Source organism: Macrobrachium nipponense, chromosome 42, assembly GCF_015104395.2.
Source record: "Macrobrachium nipponense isolate FS-2020 chromosome 42, ASM1510439v2, whole genome shotgun sequence".
NCBI lineage: Eukaryota > Metazoa > Arthropoda > Malacostraca > Decapoda > Palaemonidae > Macrobrachium > Macrobrachium nipponense.
The window spans coordinates 40,972,486-40,983,888 of NC_061103.1; the positions used below are offsets into that span (position 1 = coordinate 40,972,486).

Genomic DNA, 11,403 nt, shown 5'->3' on the forward strand with positions numbered 1-11,403 from the left:
AGGCGGGCCACTGGGCCCGCCGAGGTCCCCGTGGCGGGCAAGATTAAATAACCATAAAACAATGTAACATATCCACCAATTATTCAGCATGAACAACTTACGCAAGTCGTTCAAGTTCCCACTCTCCTCCCACTCTCCTCGCGTAAAGTGACAATCCGTCCTCGCAACGCCAGATTTGTGTCCCTTCGATTCATTATGAGTGGTTATGAAGTCTGATCCATTTAAAAATCCTGCTGACGCCTCACCTCCGTTGGGATTCAGACTCTGTTTCGAGTCGAGTAAAACAATACATTGCTTCATATATCATTACATCGTTCCTTGATTGTAGGATTAGCCAATAGGGATATAATCACCATGGTATGAAATAAAGTTACTACTGTTAAATATAATAACGCTCACGTAATTATTGTTCCTGTTAATAATTACATTGAGAACTGAATACTCGTTGAGCACTGCTTATTAAAATGAGCTCGGTAAAAGTGTTCGCGAATTCTCTAACCTATTTCTCTGTAACTAAGATTCGTATAAGTACGAGATTTTGATGTAGTGTAATTTTTAAGAGAATCATGAATCACAAATTATAAAGAATAGACACTTGTTCTGTACGAAGAGGCAAAAGGCTCGATTAGCCAGAAATGGATATGAACACGACAGTATAAGAAAAAAAAAATTCGCCTACTCTCTCTCCACCACCCCCCTTCCACCCCCTTCCTCTTCCTTCCCTCACCTCCCCTCCCCATCCATTCTCTCTCTCTCTCTCTCTCTCTGAATGTTACTTCAGTTTAAGTATATTTTGTACGATTTTTTTATCTATCCATCCATCTTATCTAATAATAATTTACAATGTTTATATCTAACGATTCACTCGGTTGCTGGCATTACGGTAGAGTACGGTACGGTTGATATTTAGCCTATGTGCACTGTACGGAATTACGCAATGACAATTTTACCAAAGTACGGTACGGTACTGTTCAGGTACGAAAAATGTGCAAATTCCGTACCGTACTACCTTACCTTAGGCATGGATATACTTTTGCTCTACGTTGAAAACAAGGAACAATAAATTATTAATTAATTAATAATAATAACCAGTGATATAGTACTTTTTTTTACTATTATTCTTAGCATCAGCAGCAGTAGCAGCAGCAGTAGCAGCAGCAGTAGTAGTAGCTATTACTATTTTTATTTTGAGGTCAAATTTTTTTTTCTTTCTTTAGTGACTATTGATTTGGGTTAGGAGTAAATGATTATAATGATTAGAGTGAGAGATATCTGCATGTATAGTTGAGTAGTAGAACGATAGACACTGTGATTGATGGTAAAGCTACTGTTATACTTGTGTTTGGTTACCTCCTTCGCAATCTTCATTTGGACTTAGGGCATCAGCCATATGCTTGTATTACGAAGGTGAAGAAGAGATGGCCGGAACATAACTGTCGGCATGGTAGCAGAAATCCGTTTGTCACGCAACTTTTCAACTTTTTTTTTTAGCAAAGAGAGAGCCGCCTATTGCCTACAGATTGGTTTGAAATAGTAAACTGGTTATAGTTGCTCTGTGCTTTTACAAATAAAAATTGGAGCATTGTTACCGGACATTCATTAGAGTTTAAAGCCTTGATTATTAGCGCAAAAATTATAGCAAAATCTCGTTACTGATACCAGTCTTCATTACAGGGTTATTGACCAAAAACGTGACTGCACTGTCTGTGAAACCCTCAGTAAGGGAGCTTTACCAATTACAATTAAACATTACCTTTTATTCAGGCTTGGAGTAATTGTCATTTATCTGAAATGTTTTTAATTACACGTTTTGAAGTTAACTGTAATTGCGTTTGTTTTTTATTTATACTTAATGGTAATCGTAATTGTAACTGAAAAGTTCAAATAATAAAGTACTTCATTTGAAATTGTTATCCTAGAGCAGCCCTCTTACTTTTCGAGAACTCATCTTAACCACATGCAATAGAGATGTTTTGAGTCGCTACCCAATTTATTTATTTATTATTATTAAGGGAGAATGTTAACAAACCCGCTACCAATTCTAAAAAATTTTTATTCCATTTATTCCTTTTTCTGTACAAAGTTTTGCGAAAATGTTTTCCAATATTTGAGTTTTGTATTTCAGTATTATTTTCTTTTCTTATAATCAGCATAATAATTTCAACACAAATAAACATACTAACAATTTACTTAGGCAAATCATAGGATGTTAATGATAATTTCTGCAGTTCTAAAATATTTTAGATATGTTTGTTTTGTATTTGTACTGAAGGCATTAAAAGTTACAACTTAAAATTGTTGCAGAAATTGACTGTAAAAGGACACTAAACTCAAGTATAAACCACTTTGCAACTATCTGCATTTCGTTTAAGGAAATGGTGGGTGTGCGAAATGTAATTGAATATTAAATTTTATATAATGTATTTGTAGCTGTGATTACAATTGTTGAAATATACTAATGATCGATTTGATATTGTTCCCCATTTTGTAATTGAAGTTGTAATTGTAATTCGATAAACAGGCGTCAGGTAATTATGATTCGAATTGTAATAGACATAAAGAAAACGTAATTACCCCTAACCTGCTTATATTACATAAGTCATGCGACAGTAGCTACTTCATACGAAATGGATAAGCATAAAAATAATGGAAACAAAAATAATCTTTTTTTAATGTATACATGGGAGAAAACTGATTAGAAATTCAGTGATTTTTCCACTGCACTTCGGCCTCTCTCGGGGCACCTGTGAATTAATTGTTCAATCTTCAATCGACTTAATCTTTCTCGGGATCTATGGGGTTCATGTCTGCACCCTTATTTGGCCAGTCAACCAATTCAAATCCTCTCGACCTTGAAACCATTCCTGGACTTATTCTGGCCGTATGGATGGGCAGCTGTCAATGAATGAAAATGACAGGACTAAGTGAAAACAAAAGGGATAATTTCCGCTGGTGAAGTGAAGGGAGAAAGAAATCTTGAAGAAGAATTTTAACGTATTTTTTCACTGATGAAAACCTTCAGTCTTGGTGATATTACATATACCATGTAAGGAAATCCAGGACCACACGTTTACGGTTACAAGCCACTCCTGGCCACTTCGTAAATGTTTCCTTGGTATTATCTGAAGGAAAACAATCTGAAATTTTTTTTTTTTTAATTTTTTTACAATTTACGCGTTGCTTTTTTTTCCCTTTTTTGGTAAAAGTAACAGGGAAAAAAGTATATCTTAGTTTTACCAGACCACTGAGCTGATTAACAACTCTCCTAGGGCTGGCCGAAGGATTAGATATTTTTTTCGTGGCTAGGAACCAATTGGTCACCTAGCGACGGGACCTACAGTTTATTGTGAGATCCGAACCACACTATATCGAGAAATGAATATCTATCACCAGAAATAAATTCCTCCGATTCCGCGCTGGCCGAGCCGGGATTCGAACTTCGGACTACCGAATTGGCAGCCGAGCGCGAAACCACTCGTCCAGCGAGGAACTGTAACAGGGAAAATAATGATATATCGGTAGGGGGAAATGTAATGCTAAGTAACAACCCCTGCATTAAGATAATGCCTATTCATCTATGAGGATTAATACTTATTACAAGTTTGCATCCTCCAACCTCTTATACACTAAAACAGCTCGAAAGTGGATTAGTGGAATTCACGTTAAGAGAGGAACAGCACCACCTTTAGTAAACAGTGTTTCAAACAGACAATTAAAAAATTTTCATTATGAAGACATACAGAATTTTAAACGTTATCAATGACAGTAATGACCTGAGATGTTGCAATGCTAGTAACAGCCAACCAATCAATCAGTCCCACTAATCGTGTGATTTAATATATCACTTTGTTCAGTGATAACGATATCACTGCTACAGCACCCCTATTACACGCTAACAAGTTTGTCACCCAATCATGGCTAGACTAAGGTGCTGTATAAATTTTGATAGGTTATCTGTCCTCTGCTAGTAGTATTCGTTATAGTCTCCAAATGAACAGCAACATATAGTTCTCCAGGCACAGATCGTCGCTCTACGAGAAAGTGGGCTTTCAATGCGTGCTGTTGCACCGCATCTTGACGTCTCCCCTACAATCCTCTGTCAAAGTCTTCGATGTCGATATTCCCAGAAGGGGCTACTTTTAGGATAAAATGTTTGACCTTTACAGCTGCCTCAGCATGGCCATTGCTTTGGAGATAGTGGGGTGTGGACATCACATGTTGAACACCCCATCTGCCCAGAAAATTCTTGAATTCAGAGTTGGTGAACTGAGGTCCACCATCTGTCATCAGCCTTACTGGAACACCAAAGTCTCGGAAGATGTGGCTGAAGTGACGTGTCGTTACTTCTGCTGTAGTATTAGTACCAAATTTTACCACTACTGGCCATCCAGATAGCCTGTCTACATACACGAGGAAAGATTTCCCAGCAACACTGAAGAAATCAGCTTTTGACTTGGCTGCATTATCTGACATGGCTCACAGGCGTGTACCATATTCTCCTTATCTGGTATTACTGCAATTAGTCTACGCCAATAGCCCGCCACTGTTCACAGCTCCTCAAGTGTATTACTTTTATATTGATCATTTTCACATACTAAATGGCTTAAGGATTTACGCAAGTGTTTCAGTGAAGCCCTATATTAACTATCTATTGAAGGATAACAAAGATGGCGCTGAGAAAAATGCATATATCCAGCGTAATAAAATTTTTTCTCTGAAATTCCCTCATTACAAAAAAAAAAAAAAAAAAAAAAAAAAAAAAAAAAAAAAAACGCTGTTCTCTCCCCTACTCGTATCACAAACTTTTTTCCTGCTTTCAAAAACACGACGCATTTTCCCTCCGCAATGGCAATACTAGCATTCTTGCCAACAGAGCGTCTCCCTTTATTAAACGGACTGTGGAAAATGTTACGGATTTTATGAGAGTCTAAATTCTCTCTCTTTCTCAAACCAACCTCGTCGCTTGTCTTTGTGTCTCTGTGTAAAAACTCGTGAATAAGATTAGCTATTCTATGGGCCAAAGAGTCATCAGGTATGTCAGCTTCAGTAGGTATTAAGGAAGAGGAACATTAAAAGTTGAGAGATGATTATGGTATTATAGAGGCATTTGGAGTTTTGGGGTCCAGTGATTCCCAAGTTTTGATCCGAAGGGTTCAAGTAAGATATTTCATGTATAGAATGGCAGCTTGTATGAGGAAGGTTCGGGGGCATTAATGCTGATACCTATATATATATATATTATATATATATATATATATATATATATATATATATATATATATATATAGATAGATAGATAGATTAGATAGATAGATAGGATAGATAGATAGATAGATATTGTATATCTATATATATTTAATAATATATATTATATATATAATATATATATATATATGTGTGGTGTGTGTGTGTGTGTGGTGTGTGTGTGTATATATATATATATATATATATATATATATATATATATATATATATATCACACGATGATACTTAGGTTCCAACCTCTTTTTGAATTGTGTGGCTTAGTTGGCACCGGCCTTGCCTCTCAGAAATTCATATATACATTGTAATATATAATATATAAATGTGTGTATATAATATATATATATATATATATAATTATATATATATATATATATATATATATATATATATATATATATATATATATTTATATATATATGATGATGCGTGTGCGTAAGTAATTTTTCTTCAGCTCGAATAATACTTCAAAATGTTTAAGTGGATTTTCCAGGTATATACAAAACGTTTTATGGACAAAGCTACCCGAAAACGGAGGAGAGGAATGAAGTAGATGAGAGGAGAATATATTATAAACAAGAAATCCCAGAGAGCATATTTAACAAATAACAACAACCAGCAACCGCCATTAAATCAGGTTCCTTTGTTATCGCTGACGGATCACTGGCGAGGGTGCAATTTGAACGTGATTTATCGGTTCCTTCCACGAATTTACTTTCATTAAAAAGTCTTCAGGAAGTAAGTGTGTGTATGTATGTATGTATGTATGTGTATGTATATATATATATATATATATATATATATATATATATATATATATATATATATATATAAATGTTAATGTATATGTTTTTACCGTGACATACTGATATCTTATGAGGTTAAATCAAATCTTAATCAAATCTTACAAGATTTAAATATATCTAAAAAAAAGAAGAAGTACACTGTCCGAAAAAGTGGGATAAAAACGAGCGCAAAATGATTAAATATTTTTGGATATTGAACGATTATTTTAAAAATCACAAACTGAAGAGTTTACTAAGTTATTTGTTAATTACCAAGAAATTAAATCACAGATTTTGATAAATTTTGGACTTGGAAGTATTTGGCTATTGAGAGGAATATCACACAAACAGATAACGAAACTTTAATGCATATATGTTTATAGTATGTTGAGTCTAAAGTAAAATGTTATATTCCATGTATCTTTGAAAATTGTACGTTCTCTCTCTCTCTCTCTCTCTCTCTTCTCTCTCTCCTCTCTCTCTCTCTTAAGAAAGGTTTTCTGGACGTTTTTTCTTCAGCTCGAATAATACTTCAAAATGTTTAAGTGGATTTTCCAGGTATATACAAAACGTTCTGAAAAATAGCCCGAAATATTTAGAGGTAGAGAACTCGCAGCCAAAGTACATTTTTACATTTAATTTTTCCTCTTTTTTTTTCTTTTTTTTGCAACCAAGAGTATTGCTAAGTCTAATGTAATGATCTAAAAGAGTGCCATTTTATTTTTAGCAGTTTACTCAACTGAATACAACGCAACTAATGACATTTTCAGCTAAACACAAATCTAGCTCAAGTTAATTCCCTCTATTTCCTCTTTCAACGAAGAATATTAAGGACTATAATCAACTATTACCCTCAACCACTTGCTGGACGAGACCAACACAGTCATTTTTCCTCTTTATTGCTGATGCAAGAAAAAGCTTTTAATTCACATCAATTTATGTTGTCTGTCCGTGCTCTGAAAAACACGATATCCTCCTCGTGTCTCGAAAGAGTTAATTAGCAGTAAGTCACATCAATTCACAAAAAGTTAAAAAAAAAATTGACAAATGAAAAAAAAATTCTTAATTCAAAATCAGCTGTTATTTCTGAGTGAGGACAATGAACTAGTGGTTTTTTTTAAAGGGGGGATGGGGTTGGGTTATTGGTTTCTGAAACTACAATGAACTAATGTTTTAGAAAAAAAGGGAAGGGTGTTGTTATTCGTTTCTGAAGCTTTCATTTTTTTTTAAATATGGCGCTGGTATATTTTCAGATTGGTGTTATTTACCAAAAAATAAGAAAATAGAAACTGGTTTAAAAACCAACTGTTATTTCTGAGTGAGAACAATGAACTAGTGTATTTTTTTTTTTTTTTTTTAGTTATTGGTTTTGAAGCTTAATGTAGCCCAAGATAGAGATGATATGCTTTTTATTATAATCAATTGTTATCCTTCAAAATCTAGATTCATCTCAACTTCAATATATATTGTTTTAGACTTTCATTATCACAAATGTATTTTATAGCAAGACCTCCATTCATGTAGTTTTTCTTCCAATTCCAAGCAAAAAAAAAAAAAAAAAAAAAAGAAAGTCGATGTTAATAGCTTCCTGCTGCAAGTTAAATCTGACTATCTTTTAGGGCAGTTGAGGCAAAGTAGGGTGCCTGCTATAGATAAACCAGTAGGGAATTACACCTTTATTATTTAGATCAGTACATTTACTTAGCTAAAATAGGTAATTATTTAGTTGAAAAATCAATATCCTGGCGCATGTATTTACGAATAATTCAGTTATAAGGAGAGAGAGAGAGAGAGAGAGAGAGAGAGAGAGAGAGAGAGATGACTAAAGTGAGAGAGAGAGTGTGTGTGTGTATGTGTGTGCGTCTTTGTGTGGGTAAGAAAGAGAGGGAAATGAAAGAAAGAGAGAGCGATGAATAAAGTGAGAGAAAGGGTAAGAAATAAAAGAGAGAGAGAGAGAGAGAGAGAGAGAGAGAGAGAGAGAGAGAGAGAGAGAGAGGGGGGTGGTGTGCGTGTTGGGTCACTGCCCGAGCATTCGTTTTTTTTAAACAAATGCACCGTATGTTTTACTGTTCATTTTGTCTCAGATCTGAATATAATTCGTATATTCGAGTTAAACCTTCTTTTATTTAAAGTGTTATGATTACATTAAGTGTAATTCATTATAACTCGACTTATTTTAAGCAAATAGCGTTTTATTCAGGTATGTGCATAGAAATTGTCTAGGTCTGACAAACTATCAATTTTATTTGCATGAAATTCTAATTGTTCAGAACAGAGAATTGTTTTGGCATCGTCATGTTTCTTCCAATTTTCTGCTAAAACAAAAAACAACAACAACAACAACAACCAATAATAATAATAATAATAATAATAATAATAATAATAATAATAATAATAATAATAATAATAATAATAATAATAAAGGTAGATATATTTAAGTCAAAGAATGACTTCATGTTAACAAAAGTCCAAATAAATATGAATTACCCCCAAAAAATTTATTTGTCTCTCAGTCAAAAAATACCTAATTTACAATCGAATATAAAAATACAATTTGCTGAAAAAATCATGATCTCTTTCAGTCAAAGAACAGCTCAAGTTTCAGTAAATACTTAGATATATATTTAGTTATAATATCTAAAAATAAAAACAATGATTTGTACCTCTCACAGATACACGATTTTACAGAATTGGAATATAAAATTTGCTGAGAAAATCATTACTCAGCTTTCAGTGAAAGAATACCTTAATATGCAGTAGATGTGCATGTGTATATATATATATATATATATATATATATATATATATATATATATATATATATATATATATATATATATATACAGTATATGCAATTTAAAACCAAACAAGGATTTAACTTATCACAAATACGTGATTTTATGAAAACGATTCACAATTATCCTCTTCTACTTCTTTTATTCTACTTATTCTTCTTCTCGTTCTTTTGAATAAGAAACCTCGTCCCAGAGGACACTCGCTAACGAGCAAACGGTCTCCTCCTCCTCCTCCTCCTCCTCCTCCTCCTCCTCCTCCTCCTCCTCCTCCCTCGTCCAAAAAACGAGGAGACCTCTCCGTACGTCTCGGAGACATTTCATAATTAATGAGAGACGCAAAGTACCGCCCTCGTAGCCTTAATGATTTCCTTGGACGCTATTTGCTTTTTAGAGGAGAGACAGAGATCTCTTGGAATATATAGAAGCTAATTTGTATTGAGATTAGATAGAACGCCACAGGAGATTTCACTTGAATGAGTGTTTTTAAGTTTTGTTTAATTGTTATTGCTTTTTTTTAAAGTTTGCAATTTATCTATCATTGTTTTTTTTATGAAATAGGTAGTTTGACTTGGTATGCGTAATTTACATTTTTAATTCAGTTTATTATTTTCATTATACTTGTGATTTCATTTTAAAATCATTTTAGAATCCGTTTAAAATCATTTTAGAATCTCTGTCTTGTATTATTGGACCCTTGCATTAGTAAAATGTTTAAGATTGACCTTAAAGATAACATCACTGACTCAATTACATATTAGTAACCTTATAGATATTTTCTATGTATCTATATGTTAGATATATATTTTTTTGTGTGAAAATGCTCACTGCAAAAAAATTTATTTTGTTTTGTCAAAATATGATTTATTGGTTTGTACTTTTATATTTTATGGAGGTCAGTCACCTCCCTGTATAATTTTTTAAATTGTCTTGTCCCTGCTTCCCAACAGTTACGGTTAATTCCTTTGTAAACCTCTTAAATTATACCTCTGTTTTCGGTAGGTCTACTGATTCTTCAGCTGTGTCGGATTCCAGGGACATTTATACGAACTTTATAAACTTATTTTCATATTTATATCAGTCTGCTTTTGAGAAGTCGAAAGAAATCGCTTCAGTACTCAGTGTTTCACTTTCCTTCGTGAATTTTGGCTTGATTTTTATATATATGTACGTATGTATATATATATATATATATATATATATATATATATATATATATACATATACCGATACACACGCACAAATATACCTGTGTACGCGTATACGTGAATGCACCCCAGAACAAGCTAAGGGATCCAGGCCAATATATCCTCTGGCCAGAGACAATGAATCTCCACCTTCAGGCTTTGCAGCCCAAACAATAGATTATCCGTCAGGATTAGGATTAATCGATCATATACCTCATAAACAAAACGGCTGTTTAGGGTTTGTTTAGAGCAACAAAGGAAACTCATCTCTCTCTCTCTCTCTCTCTTTCTCAGCACAGATCAGCTAAAGAAAAGCCACCATCAAAAATATTTTTTTCTTCTCGATAAAATATTAAGTTAATTAAAAGCAATATATTTTAACCTGCTGTAATGTGAGGATCCCTTGAAGGATCGTGCTCTCTCTCTCTCTCTCTCTCTCTCTCTCTCTCTCTCTCTCTCTCTCTCTCTATATATATATATATATATATATATATATATATATATATATATATATATATATATATATATATATATATATATATATATATATATATATATATATATACATATATATATATATATATATATATATATATATATATATATATATATATATATATATATATCTGTGTTCCACACACCCACACATTTATATATATATATATATATATATATATATATATATAGATATATATATATATATATATATATATATATATGTACAGTACATTACCAGATGCACAGATAAAAATTCAATGCATCATTATGTAAAAACTTTTCTGGTAATGTACTGTACACCCATAAAATTTTATTTTTTTAGAAAAAAAAGTACAAACATCCAAGCAGTTGTACCCAATGTCTCCTTTGCATATATGATTTGTGGCAAATACAGGACTCAGTAGCGAACATTGGAAAGGACATTTTATAGCATTTTATTTTACTTTATCTATTTTAGCTGCAATAGAAAATAAAAAAAGAATATAAAAAAAAAAATTAAGCCAATAAAAATAAAAATATAAATCAACTGTAGCTGCACAAAGAGGTGTATGCATTATGTATGCATTTGATATACATTTTGATGGCGGAGGAGGAACTAGTTACACGTATGCAATTTGAATATAATTTATATGTATATATATATATATTGTGTGTAGTATAAAAATAAATATAGAGGTATGTATATGTATATATATATATATATATATATAAGATATATATATATATATATATATATATATATATATATATATATATTATATATATATACTAGCAACTGACACCATCTATGATGGGAGATAAAATACGGGTGTAGAAGTGAAAAATTTATATGTACTATTTGTTCAGCAATATTAAAATAAGGACGATTTTTATACATAA

General features: G+C 32.4%; 1 protein-coding gene across 1 annotated transcript; it reads right to left on the reverse strand.

Annotated features, from left to right (window-relative positions):
• Positions 1-4,086: 4,086 nt before the first annotated feature.
• Positions 4,087-4,473, reverse strand: LOC135213340 (uncharacterized). Its single transcript, XM_064247317.1, has one exon. The coding sequence runs from the start codon at positions 4,471-4,473 to the stop codon at positions 4,087-4,089; it is 387 nt and encodes a 128-aa protein (XP_064103387.1).
• Between the last annotated feature and the right edge of the window lie 6,930 nt (positions 4,474-11,403).